Raw genomic sequence first — 21977 nt, forward strand, 5'->3', positions numbered from 1 at the left:
CCTTTTTCCTTTGGATTTATATTATTCTTGCGATCACTTCCCCGACACATACTGGAGTGTCCCACGAATTTGGTAACATGACTCGCCGCGGAAACCATATGCGACATGTAAGTGGCGAATGTCTGCAGTGTCACATTGGGCACAGTTTGTTTGTGCATTGCCCACTGAAGCTTCAGTTGAGATGGCAGCTTGTCTTCTAGCTCTTGTAACAGCGAAGGATTGTTGAGATGTGCGATTTCTGATGCCGCTTGCAGATGGTCACAGAGTCCCTGCAGTTCCAGACCGAATTCTATTAGCGTTTCTAAGTGTTCCATCTTCGGCGCTGGAGTAGAGCGTACTCTGTTTAACAGAGTGTCTATGAGTAATGCAGGTCGCCCATAAAGCATCCGAAGTGTCTCTATTACTCGTGGCACGGATGCTGGCAAGAGTAACCGACTTCGTACCGATTCGCGAGCGTGGCCTTCCAAGCATCGATGAAGTCGGATGCGGTTCTCGGCATTACTGAAACCACAGCTTTCCGTGGTGATATTGTACTGACTAATGAATATAGGCCAGTCTTCTGGGTTCCCATTGAAATCTGGAAGATCGCGTGACATTACGTGACGTGCTGCTATTTGCATTGGTGAAGGTCCAGAATCAACGATAACGTTTTCATTTCTTTGATGCGGGATAGGATGTACAGGAGGATCCGCGTTTCTCGTGTTTTTCGGTGGAGGAATTTGCACAGCAGCTTGATTCTCAGCACACATTGGTAGCGAATGCTGTTTTGGAGGAAAGTGAATTGGTGTGGAATTTTGAGCATCATCACAAGGACGATGAGAAAAATCAGCGACACCTTCTGAAGGCGCATACTGGAACGGCAGTGGTGGTATATCGATGCTTCTATCATCTAATACAGCATTGATCAGTTGTGCAGGAGGCACGATATGCTCGGTGGGGGAAACGTTAGACGGAATCACTACCAATGCTGGAATATTCTTATGAATCATATTTTGGGATGTACGAGGTTGAAAAGTTGTTTGGTTGTTCTGTGCGTCCGGCTGTGTAGTTGTCCTACTTGGATGGATCGCGGTTGGAGCTTTGTTGCTACCATTGTCGTGGAGGGAAGTTTCCGGATTTGGTGCCCGTTCTGCCGCATAATTTGGTGAGCTGGCTTTTGGCTCCTTCGGTCCGTCATCTTGCATCCATTGCATGACTTTCTCGAGGCTATTTCGACAACGACTTCTGTTGCTCATTGCGCTCCTGACTTCGTCAGCTTCATGTGCTTCTTGTAATTCATACTTTTCCTGTAGGAATGTTTTCTCTATTTTCTCCTTTTCTAGAATCTGATTTTGCTCTTGTTCGAGTCGCTTTTTCTCTAGAGCTTTCTCTTGTTGAAACCGCTTACGGCGAATCTGCTGTTCCTGCAATAATCGCTGCTGTTCTCGCGTCTTCCGGGCAGACTCTCTAGAGGAGTTACTGCCAACGCTGATTGGTAAACAATTATTACAGCACCAATGTCGACGTTCAACTGATTGTGTGACACCCACGCAGCCGAAATGGTACCAATTCTTACATTCCTCACATTCAACCATGTCGTCGACACTATCCGGACGGTTACAAGCATGACAATTGCCTTCCCGAACTGGATGGGTATTGTTGAGGGCAGTCGAATCTGCTCTATTGTTGGCCATCGTACCGTGAATTTCTTAAGTTTGTTCGAATGAACAAGCGAACACTTCTTTTAGCGATTGCTTAAGCTGCAATATTTATTTTAGTTAGTGTAATACATCGATATTAATTAACTATTAATTATTATTACAAATTCAGTGTCGGCTTCTATGTGTACTTCGTTTACTCACGGTAACAATAGGTTAAGTGTAATATACTATAAATATAAATATATGTTTAGTTTCATAAGATGTCGTTCGTTTTTAGTTCCACTTACATTCAATTCCGTTTAATTATAAGCACTAATTTATGTTAGTTAGGCTACTTTTAAGGAATAGTTTTAAGTATATCGAAATAAGTATAAGTTGCACAATTAACCATATTCAATGAATGCTTTGTTTATGTTTTTCTTTTGTTAAGTCATCTTTTCATTTTTTTCATATAATTCTCTAACGTCATTCTTCTGTCATATACATGACCTGCTCTTCGGCAGGACCAGTACGCGATGTGCTAACAGTCGCCAGGGTGACCAGCGATTCACGGCAACAATAGGAAACTATCCTCTATTTAGGTCCGACGGAGGGTAGCTGTAAATAGTTTCCTTGGGTAAATGTTGCATTCGGGTAAATATTGCATTCGGGTAAATGTTTCAATCGGGTACCTATCGCATTCGGATATTTGTTGCATTCGGGCGAATGTCGGTAAGACTAGCGGACAGCGGAGACAGTTGATATAATCATTGTTGTGTTATTAACAGAGCAGCAGTCCGATGTTTCTTGCAGAGCAGAACAGTTGTATGGAAAAATCGATCTTTTTTTCGACCGTGGATCGATCTCTGTTGTTGATGATTGTTACGTTGATGTAGTTATTCTGTATCAACACAAAGATGGTCAATGGGGGCCTTGAGTTTTGAACTCACGATTGATCGCTTATTTTGAGCAATCGAAACACTTTAAAAAAATTGTCTTAAAATCGATGTAGAGGAAATCGGGGTAAAACCGATACCCCCTGATTTCTCCAATAAGAAGCAATATTTTGCAAATTTTCTGATATCTCCCGTACAAACTATTCATTTACTACGTTTCGAGTTACTCTACAACAACAAAGAACAAAACAGAGCCAGTCAGCAGGAATTAGTCCATGTAAAATTTCGCTAGTGGAATTTGAGTTTTTAATCGGAAAATTTTCGAAAATTTTATACTTTTGTTTGTTTTGTTTATATAATTTATCTTAAATCATTTGTGTCTTTTGTGAGACGGTAGATGGTTTCGTTGCTTCTCGATGCTCGAAAACTTAGTTTTAAAATTACGAGTTCATTCACCATCAATCAGGGTAAAACGAACACCTGGTTTGTGTTTCACTGACAGCAAAAAATGCGTCCTAATTTTTTTGTGCAAGCCTCGTGTCTATATTTGGAAGACAAAACGGCAGAGCTGGACTGATAAAACAGCCACAACCAACGTTGAACAGGGCAAGTCAACAGAAAAACCTGGAATACCATGGTATTCCTTCGTTCAATGCTCATCGGCACATCTCCCGTGGATGCCCACCAAAGCTGGTATCAAAGCTCTTGTGTTAACCCCGGACCAGTAATTTGTCCATCACCTGTCGAAGAAACATGGGTGATCTTGGAAATATGTGGAAATCCTTAAGGTGTCGGTTTTACCCTGGTAACTTATCAAAATGGAGATATGAATTTTTTAAAGTTTATTAAACTTCAATATTTTATGAAATCGTAAAACCATTCAGGAAAAGTAACATGAAAAACGTTTTATCCTAGCACTAACCATTCTCGAAATGAAACCATTATATGTTAGTGAAATTTGTATACTATGTCAGAACCTTATTCGTAATGTTCGTAATGTCGTAATGAATGCGTTTTCCAATATATCGCGATTGCTTCTCATATTGACAACTGTATATTCCCATGTCGGTAAGTCATCTGGTTTTATATCCATGCTGACGATAAAACGGCAAAAAATATTGCGTAAGGTACACCGGGGCATGTTGAAATGATTTTTTCAAAGTTCAACTTGAAAGTTATCTTAAAAAATCTGTTTGCAGCATATACAAGGTATAACAGATGACTTTCGATAAATAAATAGGGATTCACACTGGATGTGTCGATAAATATGAATTTTGAAAATGTTTAGTTTTCATATGCATTTTTTCAACTTGTCCGTAAAGCGGGGTAAGTTGGAACGCGGAACTATCATAAGTTTATTGCTTCTCGAACTATCTACAACTTTTTTATGAAACACTTAATTGAAAGATTTACATATAAACATTTGAAAAAAAGGGTTTTGGTATACGTGAGAAGTTGGGGAATTGTCTGATACACACAAAATGGACATTACAGACTAGGAATTAATGTACGAAACAAAAACATCGTGAATACCCAGCAAACATTAAATCGCATAACAAGCGTATATATAACATCATGTGCCCTAAAATTTGGTTGGCATATAATGCGCCTAACTGGCATATGCATGCAAAAGTGTAGGCCATATACATACATGGCAAATGCTTACCGAATTTGTTTGGCTGAAGATGCAACTTTGACCGGCTATAATAGCGATTATGTTGGAATTGAATTGCGATCTAATATGAATATATTCATGAATTGTCAAAGCACCAAATACAAATTTTGCCATACTTATATACGATTTATTACAGACATAGAAAAAAACAAATGGCGCAAAATATTTTCGTGAAATGTTTATTACAACCTCACGAACCCCCATTTTTATATATGAGTATTTATGTTCGTAGAAATAATAATTGTTTGATTGATTTGTGTTGGGAGTGGAATATGAATGTTTAAAATGCCACAGATTGATGTTTGGTGAAAACTGCTCCGATGTGGGTTCGAACTCCGGTCGTCTGGATTATCATCCACCAGCTATCTCGCGCGGCTATCTGAAATTTAATTCAACAGCGGTTAAAATTTTCGAGTGCATCAGCATTTCAATGACATTTCTATATAATGTAATATGATCTTTATTAGGATTTAATATGATTTTCTTCAGCATGCAACACGATTTACTAATGTACTGAATCGATTTAAATTATACGCTTATACGACACACAAACTGCATCAGCGTAATATACGCATATGATGCGGATTAAATATATTTTACGACAATGTACATCATAAAATTAATGTTTATTATACCGAATTGCGACTTAATTTGATAATGGTATATAAAATCGAGTTTTTACAGTTTATGCGATTTCAAATATACACGATACATACTTTGGTTGATATTATATTCGATTATGATTTATCCGGATTTCTTGTAAGACTTGGCACGTGCAAAATTATACGATTTAATGTTTGCTGGGTACTATTTTGAACGCGGCCGCAAATGAGGTTAATGGGATCATTCAAATATCACGTAACGCACTCAAAAAGGGAGGAGAGGATGTCTTGTGGGAACATGTTTAGAAATAAATCCAACTAAATGTAAACATTTTTATGCAAATGACCATTTCTTATATCTATATATAACATATAAAAATGGATTTCTGTCTGTCTGTCTGTCTGTCTGATTCTTATGGACTCGAAAACTACTGAACCGATCAACATGAAAATTGGTATTTAAGGGGTTTAGAGGTTTTCGTGATATTTTGAGACCCCTCCCCCCTCTCTAAGGGGTGGCTGCCATACAAACGAAACACAAATTTCTGCATTACTCGAGAATTAATAAAGAAAATGAAACCAAATTTGGCATGTGGAGGTTTTAGAGTGCAATAAATGTATTTATGGTGGTTAGACACTCCTAACCTCCCCTCTCTATGAGGGGAGGTTAGGGACCGCCATACAAATGAAGCATACATTTCTGCATAATTCAAGAACTAATTAAGCAAACGGAACCAAATTTGGCATGTGGAGGTTCTAGGGGGCAAGAAACAGGTGGTTCAACACTCCTCCCATCTGTCTAAGAAGGGGGGGGGGTGGATCTGCCATAGAAATGAAACACAAATTTCTGCATAACTCCGTTTGCTTAATTAGTGCTTGAGTTATGCAGAAATGTATGCTTCATTTGTATGGCGGTCCCTAACCTCCCCTCATAGAGAGGGGAGGAGTGTCTATTCACCATAAACGTTTCGTGCCCCCTGAAACTTCGCATGCCAAATTTGGCTCCATTTACTTGATTAGTTTTCGAGTGATACAGAAATTAGTCTTTCATTTCTATGGCAGTTACCTCTTAGAGAGGGGGGTGGAGTGTCTGACCACCGTAAAAACATTTATTGCACCCTAAAACCTCTACATGCCAAATTTGGTTTCATTTTCTTTATTAATTCTCGAGTAATGCAGAACTTTGTGTTTCGTTTGTATGGCAGCCCACGCCACCCCCCCCTTAGAGAGGGGGCTGGAGTGTCTAACCACCATAGAAAAATTTATTGTACCCTAAAACCTCAATATGCCTAATTTGATTTCATTTGCTTGATTAATTCTCAAGCAATGCAGAAATTCGTGTTTCATTTGTATGGCAGCCCCCCTCAGAGAGGAGGGAGGGGTCTCAAACTATCACGAAAACCTTCCTCGGCCCCTAAAACCCTTAAATACCAATTTTCATGTCGATCGGTTCAGTAGTTTTCGAGTCCATAAGAATCAGACAGACAGACAGACAGACAGAAATCCATTTTTATATATATAGATATAATAAATGATCATTTGCATAAAAATGTTTTTGCCGCGAACGGATTTTGGCGATTTACATACCATACGAGTCGGAAATTCCCTAAGATTTGTTTGATATGCTATACATTACAGTCCCATAGTCTGTATATGGTTTAATTTGACGAAAATTGGAAGCAATCCCATTTCCTCATACATTGTTCTGTCCATTTGTGTGCTTTCCCGAACAGAGCTGTCAATAACGAGCAACTTATCGACGAGTAACGAAGGGGAAATATAGAGGCGAATGAACTGAAAAGTTTAAACCCTCTTAAAGCCAAAAAGAAGAAGAAGAAGAAGAAGGGGAAATCGTAGGATATAAAATGAACAAAGAAAAAGAAGAAGAACGAAAGGGAATATTTGCCTAGAATATAATAAGTGGATCTCGCTGAGGTAAACTTTTAGAGGCGAATGAACTGCAAAGTTTATAGCCTCTTAAAAACAAAGAAAGAAGAAGAAGGTAAACTTTCATTCTTCGTGAGGAAATCGACTACACAACATCGTTGCTGGGCAAGCTGGACGGCGAGGGATCGAATGCCTTTCTCAAGCAATGAATATTACTTGTTCTTCCTTGTTTTGCGTCATCACATGCCTTTGTTTCGGATTGAGCTGTGGACGCGACCAAATTATTCACTCGCTGATGTCTCTGGCATTGCAATCATGGCATCAAACTGTCGCCATTGCATTAAAGTTCTGAGCTACACAATTGTGTGGGGAATCATTAGGCTAGGCTATCGTCAGCTCACCAAGAAAATAAATGTTCTGGAATTTTGTCAGTGATTTGGTTTCGCATGACGGCAGAAAAACTCTCTCCACAAATGATTATAGCTAAGCTTATGTAGACTGACAATATTAACAGAAAGGGCTTCTGTTGAGCAGAGCGCAGAACGGAGATAAGCTTGTGTATATTTAGTTGCTTCAACCCATCGATATATGGACATTTGTGTGCGTACGTGCGTGCTTCATAACCCGTACGTAAAAATAGTTCATCTTCGCTTCGATGCAACAATTGCCTATTTTTTTATTCTATGATTGACGATTGTTTTGTGTTGCAAATTATGCAGTCGTAATGATAAATATAAATGAGGAGGGAAGATAGCGGGAGGGAAATATTTACGCTATTATTCAGCAGTGAACATTGTTTGTTTTCTGTCATCAATGCATTGAACTGACGCTATGGTGAAGCAGGTGTTAAGGTTGTGCACCAAAAAATTATTTGGGGAATACCAAGTTATTCAATAAGTGATATTAAGTTATTAATCTATTTGGGCTTGCGTGCCAGTCACAAAACTGCTTTCAACTGGGATTGCATTTGCGCTAATCTTGATCACAATGAAGAAGTGCTACTCTTTTCAAGGTTGTTGAGATTAACAGATAGAGTTTATTTCGTTTATTTAGTCACCAAGAAAGTAAATGTCGTTCTGGAATTTTGTATGTGATTTGATTTTGCTTGCCAGTAGCAAAACTTTCTCCACTAAGGATAACAGCTGCGCTTATCTCGAGCAAAGTATTGTTCTGCGAGCACAAGAAAGAATCATCAAACAGTTACCATCAAATGATTATACAATAAAAAAAACATTTCAGAGCGACCAAACTGGTAGAATGGTTATTTCAAAATTTTCGTTGAATTATAAAATAATATCCGCAGTTATAAACAAGCGACTTGAATTAAACCACAGCGTAGTTCTACGTCAACAATGCGGTCGTGTCTTGAACACAACCTCCTATAATTTTTTTCAAATGATTATATGAAAATCTTTCAATTAAGTGTTTCATAAATAAGTTGTCGATAGTTCGAAAAGCATTAAACTTATGATAGTTCCGCGTTCCAACTTACCCCGCTTTACGGACAAGTTGAAAAAATGCATATGAAAACTAAACATTTTCAAAATTCATATTTATCGAAACATCCAGTGTCAATCCCTATTTATTTATCGAACGTCATCTGTTATACCTTGTATATGCTGCAAACAGATTTCAATTTAGAGATTTATTGATTTTTCAAGATAACATTCAAGTTGAACTTTGAAAAAATCATTTCAACATGCCCCGGTGTACCTTACGCAATATTTTTTGCCGTTTTATTGTCAGCATGGATATAAAACCAGACGACTTACCGACATGGGAATATACAGTTGTCAATATAAGAAGCAATCGCGAAATATTGGAAAACGCATTCATGATATTATAATGATGATATTATAATGATGAATTTTGGTAGAAGTACTAGGAAGTTTATAGTAAAAGGTAAATTCAACGGGGTCGATTAGAAGATCAATCAATGAACAGTTCTGCGATTTGACCCATGAACTTGCGCTTAGTAAAAAACGTGGATGTTTGAAGGTATTGCTAATAAAAAACCAATTTTGGGCGGGACGAAGTTTGCCGGGTCAGCTAGTGTTATATATAGAAGAGGGAGAAAAGCGTTACGTAATATTTGAACGACCTCTTGTTGCAAAATTAAACATTTTACTTGTATTCATAAATAATGTAGAACATACTGAAGACCGAAATATGAATGATTCTTATCTTTTAGAATTTATCACCATTCATGGATACAGCACTCACCGACAAATAACGTCCAGCATCTGTGGAAATGTTTAAAAAATAGTCGGTTTTCACTGGTTTCAACTTGGTCCAGGGTTGAAAAAAACATAGGGGGAGTTAAAAACCTCAGAGCTATACGGATGAAGATTTTTCAGTTTAGTTTTCAAAACCACTCCACTTGATTATCCCTATTTAATTACAATAAATGCAATAAATGTTTCTATGGTAGTCAGACTCTTCACCACCCTCTCCAAGGGGGGGCTGCCATACAAATGAAACACGAATTTCTGCATTACTCGAGAATTGATCAAGAAAATGAAACCAAATTTATAGTAATGGAACACAAATTTCTGCACTACTAATCAAGCAAATTGAACCAAATTAAGCATATGGAGGTTTTAGGGTACAATACATGTTTCTAAGGTGGTTAAACATAACAAAAAACAAATGTTGGGCGGGACGAAGTTTGCCGAGTCAGCTAGTCAGTGTATAAAGAAGCGATAGCAAAACAGGTCTTGAGCCCCGTTTTTCGATATATATAAACACAAAACAGAGCCAAAAAATAAAAAAAACGCGATACGACACCACACGGATCATCATGATTTGCAGAAAATAACGCCTAAGGAGAACAAGCATTACAGTTAGCGAGAGAGATGAGAGTATTGATCGCATGGGGAGCCAGACGAATGGGAGTGTTTTAATATTCGCGATATGGAATGTCCACAATCTTTTTTACTTTCGCCATACTCTAACGATGGTTTTGTCTGTAATCAAATGTTATTAATGCCAAGTCATTCGACATGCTCCTTTGGAAACGCATGGTCGATTCAATATAAAACGCAGCATAGATCGAACGTGGGCTAGTTGTGCGAGGATCGCGGATGAAGCTGTTCGAAATAATTCAATTATTTATTACCAGAGATGTTACTATATCTAACAATAATTGCAACAATTCTGGCTATATTATGGGTTCGTAAACGGTACTCTTACTGGAAGGATCGAGGCGTGGCATACGTGACACCAACCTTCCCATCCGGTAATCTCGGAGGAATGGGTCGGAACGAACACATCTCAACCCTGATGGAACGATGCTACCGGAAACTGAAAGGAAACGGTCCGTTTGGAGGAATTTTCTTCTATACAAATCCGGTGGCAATCGCTTTGGACATTGATTTTGTGAAAAATGTGTTAGTGAAAGACTTCCAATACTTCCATGATCGATCGTTTTACCATAACGAAAAAGATGATCCACTATCGGGTCACTTATTCGCGATGGAAGGAACCAAGTGGAAGAACTTGCGAGCTAAGCTGACTCCAACATTCACATCCGGTAAAATGAAAATGATGTTCCCAACCATTACCGCAGTGGCCGAGGAGTTCAAAAAAATTCTTACCCAGGAGGTCACAAACGGGAGTGAAATTGAAATTAAGGAGATTATTGCGAGATTTACCACCGATGTGATTGGAAGTTGTGCTTTTGGTTTAGAGTGTAATAGTTTACACGATCCGGAAGCTCAGTTCAGAAAAATGGGAAGGAAATTTTTCGAGCCTGAATTCTTCAAAGTGTTTAAAAATACGATTGCCCAGCAGTTTCACACAGTTGCTCGCGCATTACATGTAACCACAATCGATGCTGATGTGTCTAAATTTTTCTTGAGTGCTGTGAAAGATACTGTTGAACATCGTGAGAGACATAAGATCGAACGAAATGACTTCATGAACTTGCTTATCAAATTGAAAAATATGGAGCCACTAGACGAGGGTTGCACCAACAATTCGGGGACGTTAACACTCGAAGAAATTTCTGCACAGGCATTCGTTTTCTTCCTGGCAGGGTTCGAAACCTCTTCCACAGCAATGTCGTACTGCTTGTATGAGTTAGCATTGAACCAAGAGCTTCAAGAGAAAGCGCGAAAGGATGTTTTCGAATCCCTGCGGAAACATGGAGCCATGACATACGAAGCGGTGCAGGATATGCATTACGTTGATAACTGTATCAGCGGTAGGTGTTTCAATTTACATAACCATATTTTTCTAATTTTCACTTCTTCCATAGAATCTCTCCGGAAGTATCCGCCCGTATCCGAATTAACACGTTCGATCTCGAAAGATTATAAAGTTCCCAATACAAACATGGTTCTTCAAAAGGGTTTGACTATGATCGTCCCTGTTTACGGTATCCATCACGACCCTGAACACTATCCCAATCCTGAAAAATACGATCCGGATCGATTTTCACCGGAAGAAGTGGCCAAACGAAACCCATACTGCTTTCTTCCGTTCGGTGAAGGACCACGCGTTTGCATTGGTACACGCTTTGGACAGATGCAGGCCCGTGTTGGGATGGCGTATATGCTGAATAATTTCCGGTTCACTTTATCCGACAAAACACCGATTCCGCTAAAAATTTCCAGTAGTGGTATTGTTCTGACCTCAGAAGGTGGTCTCTGGTTGCACGTTGAAAAGCTGTAGATTTCAGTACTCAAAATTGGTAACCATGACAGCTCGAAAAAGATACGTGCTACGTATGAATTAATGTTTTGTTTTTGTTTGGTAAACCAAATGCCAAACCAAAAATATCTATTTTATCGTAGAATCAGCTGATAAATCTTCACTATGTGAATCGATATAATTTTTTGTTACGTACTGTGTCAGTTTGTTCACAAATAAATAAATTAAAAATTGTATGATCTATACCAGTTACCGAAGCGCTTTATTAATATATAAATACATTTAGCTAGTATTAGGCTTCATCTGTCGATGGAATTCATCTTTGCAATGGATCAAAGGGATCTTTCGTATTATTCTCAGCCCTTTCGGTCATCATGAGATTTCAATGGGGATTTGCACAAACCTACATGATAAATCGCTAGATTATCCAGTCGGAAAGGCAATCATGATTATGTCAGCCGTGTCAAGAAATCTACACAGCCTTTTAGCAAGGTTAGGCGTATCATGACCAGGGATGGTAAAAAATCACATTCAACGATCAATGAATAAGTATATCCCTCTAGTCGGATATTTTTAAATCACCCCCAGCAGGCGATGCTCTTTTATTCTTCATATGTACACAGAGAGAATACTTGGAACGGTGAGCTACCAAGATCTCAAAAAAGCAATATGAAAGCGGTGTCCCACTGCTTGCACTCTCTAAGCATTACTTCTACTACTCAAGTTTTATCGTGAGTGCAAGCCACAAACGATTAATCCCATTCCATAGAGCGGATGATGAGTTCTTGATCGGAAAGTGTAACAAGAGACGATCAACTGAAATCTTACGACACTCGTCGAGGGATTTTTAATTCTCTATTGCATTGTCCGCAGTGAGTGGCTGACTCAGTCTCGTGTTGATTTTATTTTGCTGTCGTCTCCCGCCCGATGAACAGCAGACGGGTAATGGATGCAAGTGATTAATTTTATTACCAGAAGATTTGGGCGAATCTCATCCCGCCCAAAATCGTTTTGACGTAGGACTACGTCTTTCATTTCTATACCGGGGTGTAAAATCAAAGTTTCGAAAACGAAAGCGTTACGCCGGAGACCGAGATTTTGATCGTTAATAGCTCCTAAACAACTGAACGAAATGGTATGATAAACACTTCATTCGATAGATAAAATGTCTACGCGTTCTATACTTGTTACCTTCTGATCCAAAAACTTGTTTCAATAGTCTTAAAATTGCTTTCAAAACAGGCTATTGAAATCACCAATCGGTATATAAGCGAGCGCCGCTCGGAAATCCACTCAGTTCTAATTGAACAGCGATTGGAGCATGTTGTCGCTGTTGCGGTGAAGCTCTTTATTTATCATGAAAGCGCGGATGAACGGTGTCACCAAGAGCCTGTTTGTGCACCCTAGGCCAGAAGGGAATCTATCAGGAGGAGAGTGATGCCACAAACGGTTCCCTGGGAAGACATCGCTACACACACATACACGCGCGGCTATTAACAGGTGGTTATCGAGTTGGCATTAACCACTGGTGGGCTTCCAGTATCGAGGAAAATGTGGAAATATCTAATCGTTACTGAGAATAATCTGCCAGTTCCTCTGGGAATTTTCAAAATATATTCATGTGAAAGAGTTTAATTGAATGTTTTCTATCCATGTAACACTGTGACCAAATACATTTGGTTTTGTGGTTTTTCAATCAATCGCAATTAACAGGATAGCTTCAGAAGATTATTCTTCCCCATCAGTAGGATATTTCCGTATCCAATATTGTATGCGCCCGCAATCGATTATTGCTCAGTCGCCGAAAGTTCCGAGCTCAGAGAGTTCATTCCCCTCTAGTTTGCCTTCCAAATTGCCATCGTAAACCACACCTTCTCTCGATTCAATCACACACAAAAAGCATACTTAAGCGATATTCTGGTGGTGAGACACATTAATTTTTCGTGAGGACATCGACAAGACAACATCGTTGCCTAACGTGCTGGAGGAGGTGGACGGCGAAGGATCGACACATACACGCGCAGAACTCTTTCCGTTAGGATGCCATTCAGCATCGAGAAAGTTCCGGAAAGATCTAATCATTGCTGGAAAATAATCTGCCAGTTCCTTTGGGAATTTTCGAAATATATTCATGTGAAAGAGTTTAATTGAATGTTTTCTATCCATGTTACACTGTGACCAAATATGTTTCAACCAAGTGCTATTAACAGGTGGTTATCGAGTTGGCATTAACCACTGGTGGGCTTCCAGTATCGAGGAAAATGTGGAAATATCTAATCGTTACTGAAAATAATCTGCCAGTTCCTCTGGGAATTTTCAAAATATATTCATGTGAAAGAGTTTAATTGAATGTTTTCTATCCATGTAACACTGTGACCAAATATGTTTCAATCAAGTGCTATTAACAGGTGGTTATCGAGTTGGCATTAACCACTGGTGGGCTTCCAGTATCGAGGAAAATGTGGAAATATCTAATCGTTACTGAAAATAATCTGCCAGTTCCTCTGGGAATTTTCAAAATATATTCATGTGAAAGAGTTTAATTGAATGTTTTCTATCCATGTTACAGTGTGACCAAATATGTTTCAATCAAGTGCTATTAACAGGTGGTTATCGAGTTGGTATTAACCACTGGTGGGCTTCCAGTATCGAGGAAAATGTGGAAATAACTAATCGTTACTGAAAATAATCTGCCAATCTCTGGGAATTTTCAAAATATATTCATGTGAAAGAGTTTAATTGAATATTTTCTATCCATGTAACACTGTGACCAAATACATTTGGTTTTGTGGTTTTTCAATCAAACGCAATCAACAGGATAGCTTCTGAAGATTATTCTTCCCCATCAGTAGGATATTTCCGTATCCAATATTGGATGCATAAAACCTTGTGCCTCCAACGTAACGCTCTCGTTTTCGAAGTTCTCCAAATATTCATTCATTCAGAATGAATTCAGATTCAACTTCATACAAATGATCTCTATATCAACGAGAGTCCTACGTCATCCTTGCGGTTATACCATAGATATAACCCACTTCCTGTTTTTTAGATACCAATAATTCTGAACATTCACAGGTCTCTCCAAATAATTTTTCCAATAGTAATTCAATTAGTGACTTCACGAAACACCTTTCGAATTCGATTGAATATCAGACCCTTTTTTATTTTGTAGATAAAACGGATCACATATTTGATTAATTCAATTCTGTGTGGTTACGTTCTTCGTTGCGAATCAATGTAATGAATTAGTATGGACGTATGTTATTCATATATCGTGGACTTCCGATTGGCAGTTTTTGCTTCCGATCAGCTGCCAGGATTCATATTCTCAAGCTGGAGAGAATACAATATCGTTGCTTGCGTATAGCAATGGGGTGTTTGCATTCGACACATACGATGAGTCTCGAAGTCTTGGCAGGAGTACCCCCGCTTACTCTTCCATTCACAGAATTATCCTACAGATTTCTCATCCGTTGCAAGATCATGAATCCATTGGTGATTGATAACTTCGAAAATCTACTCCAACTGACTCCTCAGTCAAGTTTTATGTCTTTGTACCATGATTTCCTTACCCATGAAGTGCACCCTTCACCGGGCATCTCCAACCAAGTTTGCTTCCATACTTTTGCAATTCCTCTGTCAATTTTGATCTGTCCATGCGACAAAAAATCCATGGAATCCCAGATCATCTACGCTCCGATTCTATTCCGCCGATATTTTCGGCAGAATATGGGAAAGTTAGATCTGATAAAATGTTCTTTACTGACGGTTCATACATAAACGGGTCCACTGGCTTCGGCATCTTCAATGAAAATTCCAGTGCCTCTTTCAAACTCAAAGATCCTTGTTCCGTGTATGTCGCTGAACTGGGTGCGATATACTACGCACTAGGGATCATTGAAACACTGCCCATCGACCATTATTTTATTTTTTCAGACAGTCTCAGCTCAATAGAGGCAATCCGCTCAATGAAAGTTGATAAACGCTCATCTTATTTCCTAACAAGAATAAGACAACTATTGAGTGTTTTGGTCGAAAAATTATTCAAGATTACCTTAGCATGGGTTCCCTCTCATTGCTCGATTCCGGGGAATGAGAAAGCGGACTTGCTAGCTAAGGTGGGCGCTTCAGAAGGCACACTTTTTGAAAGGCAAATTGCCTATAATGAATTTTTTCACATTCCTCGTCAGGACACACTCGTTAGTTGGCAGCGCATGTGGAGTGAAGATGAGTTCGGTCGTTGGTTACACACGATTATTCCTAAGGTTTCGACGAAAGCTTGGTTTAAGGGATTGAATGTAGGTCGTGATTTCATTCGCGTGATATCTCGGCTTATGTGCAATCACTACAACCTAAACGCGCATCTCTATCGCATTGGGCTCGCAGCAAACAATCTTTGTGATTGTGGCGATGGCTACCACGACATCGAGCATGTTGTCTGGTCGTGTATCCGGTTCCATGCTGCTCGCTCTCAGCTCTCTAGAGCACTGAGAGCACAAGGCAGACAATCGGATATCCCCGTCCGGGATATCTTAGGTAGCCGTGATCCTGATCTTCTGCTTCATCTATACCTGTTCCTCAGAAACGCCGATGTCAACGTTTAATGATGTTTCCTTCGTTGTGTCCCTGTTTCATATCCCTCCTATCCGATCTATAAACTTTTGCTTAGTCGCGGCAATACATACACACACTCTTTACAGATACACGGGCCGAAGGTTGTGCAGTCCAATGATGATTCAACAAGAGCCCAAGGTTGTACCGCTTATGACAACTCTACACGAGCTGATGTTTGCGCCGGCTAGTGACCATTCTATCCTGGATTCCTCGAGTCGAGAAGACGCACCACGCTAGATATGGGGTACAGACTAGGGGGCGTTGCTGATTAATGGTCAGCTGCATCCCAAAAGGAAGTATCCCGTGTCGGGCACAGGTACAGAGCATTGGAGACAGCAACATCACAATTACGAAAACACTTGTAATACTAACCTCGAGCCAACCGCGAGTAATCGGTTACATATTACTAACATAGTTATAAGGCAAACATTGTCGAAATATTGAACTCCCGGCTCCGTCAGGTTGACGCCATATGAGCCTTAATAAAAATATATATTTTGGATAAAAAAAAAAAAAAAAAAAAAATATGTGGCAGTAGATTTATCGAACGACTAATGTTTTTATTTATATCCCTTCAAACTTGTTGCATCTCTCAAGTGTACATACTGCTTTGACCGCAGATTTGCATGGTTGAATCTGGTTAATTTCAGGTATTCAGTCTTCATATTGTCGAATGAATACTGTTGGAAAAATAGGTATCGCAGCAAATGATTATCAACATTCTACCTTATCATCAAACGGTATGCAAAGAATTTCAGTGAACTGACGGCATTGGAATATATGCTTGGTGAGGACCACACAATTATTATCAGAGCTGATAAACACCCGACTGGAAGTCATCAACATCAATTCAATGTGCCCAAGATAAATTTATCCTTTGAAGGTCATTAACCTTTCCAAAGATGATCAGATGGAATATATTCCAATGTCGTCTGGAATAACCTATCCAACACCTTATGATCGTAACATTGTTTTTGCTATTATTCTGATGTTTCATAACACGGCACTCTATTGATTATTCGCCGAAAATGAATAAAAAATATCCTTGAAGTTAGCCTACGGTTTTAGTAGCAGTGCAATATGGTGAGCCAGTCTCAGGATAAGAATACATTTAAAAATAAAGCTTTTTTTTTTTGAATGAATCAATAGTAAAACAAAACGTCAAAAAATTTCTCAGCTTTGTGATAGCAGAGAATCATTATCCATTTGAGTTGTATGAGTATTCCCCCCACAAACTGTGGATAGTCTATCTGCATACAAATTATGTAGAGTTCCCCAATCCAAAAATTTTATGAGCAAATATTTACGTACTTACACAAAAAAAAACACATGTTGACATATTTGCGCTAATTTATGTTTTTTTGATTAATTCAAGGTAATCAAGGTCTTTTCTAGCCACCAGTTTACTCGGGCCCGAAAAAAGAGGTCTGTATTTGGGCTGGCAGAAAAATATATCTCGCAAGACCACGTGTTCGATGTCGTAATAGCCTTGGCCAATATCGCATTTACATTAACTCATAAAATTAGTGATTTGAGGGGGATTATTGTTTGTAGTCTCTTGTAGATTAATTTAAACACCATCTGAGAAATCCTCTGTGAAACATTAAAGTCGTCCTATCTGCTGTAGCGCATTTTTTTATTTTGCCCAGTTTCATCGAAGTAAACGAAGCACTTGGAAAGGAAAATTGAACGCCCGGACGAGAGAGCGAGAATCGTAAAGCGTACGTCATAGAGACACTCATTCCCATGGAACAAATTCTTGTTAGGAGTTGTAAACAAAACGAGGACAGAGAGTAACTCAATTATTCGAACTAGTTTCAGTCTAGCAATGCTTTGGTCAACTCAGAGTTACCAAGAGAAAATCATTTGGTTATGATGGGTGAGGATTAATAGTTAGTCGCAGTTTGCACAGATTGCGATCTGTGCAGTTTGCGATTAATCGTAAAGCACATCATGCTCCCTTGTTTTCCATCCTTGATCATGACTTACATCCCCATGAATCCTGAAGCCATTTCAGTTTAGTTGGGGCGAGCAATGGTCGCAGCAGCCACATTCCCAAATAAACTATCAACGTCAACACATCATGTTGACTGAAGTGTGACTGAATTTTGTATTTCATTTCATATTTTTTATAGAGACTTTAAACTTAGGCAGTTCATTCGTCTCTAGCCCTGATAAGGGCCCTCGTGGAAAGAAACTATGTTACACTCCTTCTCCGCCAGCCTTGAAAAGTACACTTCATTGTCGCTCGACGCTCCTCAGCAAACCGTGTCCACTTTCAATAACTTCAAACGGCGTTCTTGAATTTTGCATCTAATATGATCTTTTGTAGTCTCTCTACTTTAAACTGAATTTTGTATCGTCCACCATTCTCTTATATTATATATGCATCACGCTTCGATGCAACGTGATTCTCTGAGCGGCGCGAGAATGAGCATAGCAACAATATTCCCAAGCCATGCTCTGTAAGCTTACTCTCGAATCGAATGGAACGGACTTTTACAAAGGAACAAAGGAGGTCTAGTGTGACCGGAGGCCGTCTTATTCTATTAGACCATTTCATATTCTCATAATCAGATTCTGTTGTTCTATTCGACCTCGTCTCTGATTCAGTACCATGGTGGGTGTCGCTGACAGGAGTAGATGGAATTGGAATGGATGTTGAATGGATGAAGCATGGTTTTAATGAGCTGTGTTGTTCATTTGACGTAAGCGTAAGCGTAAGTTGGAGTGGGGTTAGGAAACGATGGAGAAACAGATGTAGAAGTGAGGGAAGAAGGCGTGGTGGAAGGTGTTTTGTTACGAATAACCATTCCCGGAACTACGTCTTCGTAAGTCGGTCGATATGTGACGCTTCCATATTCGTCCGTTATCAAGTTCTACCATGTAATGTAGTTTACCAATCTTCTCTGACACAATGCCAAATCTCACTTCTCCGAATTCAAAACAAAGTCTGCAACACTGTCGTTAATTTCAAATGATCTAACCGCTGTTTTCTTCACCAAGTGAAGCAGATCCTTTTTCAATCGAGAGAATCATTAAGTCGATCCGAGATCGCATTTGTCTTCCAAAAAGGCTTTTCCCGGTTGCCGGGTGAACAGTTCTTCTATACGCCATCAAAATTTAGTACAATTCCTTCTGAATTTCAAATTTAGAACACCGGAGAGCTTTGATCTTGTCCTTGAATGTTTGTACAGGGTCTTTCAGATTTAACGCTCACGCAACAAATTTTAATAACTTCTACAAAAGTGAACCGATTTTTATTAAAAAAAAAAACGAAAATAAAATTATTTTAGGACATTCAATTTTACTTATTTTAGGTGTTCAATTCACGTTTTTATCGTGTAGGTCTTGCTACTAACAATGTATGTAATGTTGGTCCAGGATATCATGATGAAAACATGAAAAAATTAAATTAACACGTTGAGCCCCAAATTTTTCTTGCTGCGCTTTCCATTCAGTCCGCATCAAGAGCGTTTGCACAATATCAATGTCGGTCCCAGCTCCCACAGATGCTTATTGTATAAATAGAAAATAGTCAGAAATTCGACTAGAAAGTATTCACATTTTGTAAAACATCCGAAACAAGACCATATATATTTTTAATTTCTCATTTTGTAACTGTCAGTCCCATTCAGTCAGCGCTTTCCTGCCAAAAAACTCCACGTCGACCCCTAGGGACCGACGCGGGGCTCAACGTGTTAAACAATGTTCCGGACAACATGGCAACGAAGGAGAAGTGCTATTTTTTTATCTATAATGTATTTCTGTAGTCATATATTTATTTGACTTAGGCTTATATTTATGTAGATCTTAACTATTTAGACTTGTGTTTAAAAATGATAAATTATGACTCCATGTCTTTTTCTGCATAATTGAATAAACAGATGAAAAAGGGAGTAATGGCATTAATGGTATTTTTGTGTACATTTTTGAACAGAATGTGGTTCCGGATTTTACCACGTTATCTCATCTAACCCGTTTAAAGGATACAAGTTCATACAGGAAACGGTTTTTTTTCAGGACTTCTATTTGATGTATCAAAAGAGAAAAAAATTACAGACTTTGAACCATGAAAAAACTCAAATGCAATTACTACACATAATCACAGTTCTATGTCAATATCTCGTCCGTGCCCTTAGGCTCAGACCCATCAAATTTTTTTGGGAAGAAATAGCAATAACTTTGAGTGGAGTTGAGATATTGACAAGTTCTGCATCGCAAAATGTTTGTATGAGTAAGCTCTAAAAGTCTTTTGAAGACAGTTTGCACGTAGAATTTGAAATATAAAAGTTAGAGCAAAAAAACAGTTTTTGCATGGTGACCCTAACGTAACTTAGAAAAAAGGCGCTATATCGATTATTTCAAGAGATATAAAAAAACTTCGTTCTACAAAGATGTCCCAAATAACTGGGACTACAACACTGTCGACCCCTGTGTACCCCTATCTATAAAGATAAGAAAGTTATCGCTCTATGATATGTAACAACTTTGTCCAAGACAGTTTTTGTCTTGAGAAGAACTGTCGAGCTCTAATTGCTAATTTCCACTTAAATGCACCTCCTGGACCATTGTGCAATCTCATTAAGCGAATGTCGTTAAACCATTTTACTCTGTCACCAAGCCCAATCAAGGAAACTGGTAAACCACTGTCTACCTCAAATTTCATCAATACGTCGTTCACTTTAAGCTTCAAAAATATTTTCGAACGAGGTTCTGCACTTAAATCCTCAAGTTTACCAACGTCAATTACACATATTTCATCAATCTCTCCTTCTGAGTCTGACTCACTACCCTCCTCAACCAAATTTGTCTTACATTTGTAGTGCTTACTCGAATTAGTATTGTTTTTAATCTTGTGGTCCGGAAAGCTGAGGCACACCCTTTGCAAATGACCGATTTTATTACAGTGGTTACAAACTGAGTTCTTATGTGAACATGCATTAGCCAGATGCGCTTCACTTCCACACCTGTAACACTTAGGGTTAGTAGTAATACAGCCATTCCATGCCAAACCGATACAGGGAAACTTCGATATAACGTCACTCGATATAACGTACATTTTACCTCGATATAACGTCACTCGATATAACGTACATTTTACCTCGATATAACGTACATTTTACCTCGATATAACGTAGACATTTCCAAATTGTAAAGGAAAATTTTTTTCAATATTTTTTTTCTGATAGAACAATGAATTATCTTTATTGTGATGCTAAAACAAGTTTTGTACCTTCAATCAATTCCGAAATACAGCTGGTTTTGTGATTCCGGATTCTAAATGAATCAAGCTTTAATCAACAGTACGAAGGGAAACATCATGAGAAAGGCCGGCTTCGTCTTCTGATTGAAGTTATTTATTATCTTTACTAAAACAGCAACACAATAATGTAATGTAGACTACGTTTGTGAGTACTTTATTATGCTTCGATATAACGTACAATTTAATACAACGTACAATTTTGAAAGTGAAATGTACGTTATATCGAAGTTTACCTGTATAGTGGTTCTCAGATTTTCGTGGAAATTTTGTTCTTTGTCGCAAACCATTAGACCCGTATTTTTAATTTTTTTTTTTGTTGGGGTGACCATTTCCATTTTAGGGTGGTCCGAACAATCAAATTTTTCCACTTTTTTCTAAAAATGGCTTCGTTATGATTGATTACATTTGCTTTTTACAGTTTTCATGGTCTCCAAAGGCTTTTAACAGTTTTCATGGTCTTTTATATATTTTTTTTTTGAAAGCTGAGGATTTTCACATATCTCGAAACCAGAGAGGCGTTTTTTCGTTTTTGAGTCATGATTTTTCATGACTCAAAAAAATCGGTTTTCCTTTTTTTTTCTCTCCAAAAAAGGGAATTTTTCAAAAATTTGTTATTTTTATATACTACAGGACCGATTCAGATGATCTGCATATCAAATTAAAGCCTTTTAGTCAGCCTTTTTTGAAAAAAATACCTCGAATGTTTTCGTTTCGGGCCCTACACAAAATGTTCACCACCTCGAAAAAAAACACCCTATGCCAAAT

General features: G+C 38.5%; 1 protein-coding gene across 1 annotated transcript; it reads left to right on the forward strand.

Annotated features, from left to right (window-relative positions):
- Nucleotides 1-9730: 9730 nt before the first annotated feature.
- Nucleotides 9731-11522, forward strand: LOC129776200 (probable cytochrome P450 6a13). Its single transcript, XM_055781700.1, has 2 exons — nucleotides 9731-10883; nucleotides 10938-11522. Exons 1-2 carry the CDS (start codon nucleotides 9803-9805, stop codon nucleotides 11351-11353), a joined length of 1497 nt encoding a protein of 498 aa, XP_055637675.1. The 5' UTR covers nucleotides 9731-9802; the 3' UTR covers nucleotides 11354-11522.
- Nucleotides 11523-21977: the final 10455 nt, after the last annotated feature.

Source organism: Toxorhynchites rutilus, chromosome 3 (genome assembly GCF_029784135.1).
Source record: "Toxorhynchites rutilus septentrionalis strain SRP chromosome 3, ASM2978413v1, whole genome shotgun sequence".
NCBI lineage: Eukaryota > Metazoa > Arthropoda > Insecta > Diptera > Culicidae > Toxorhynchites > Toxorhynchites rutilus.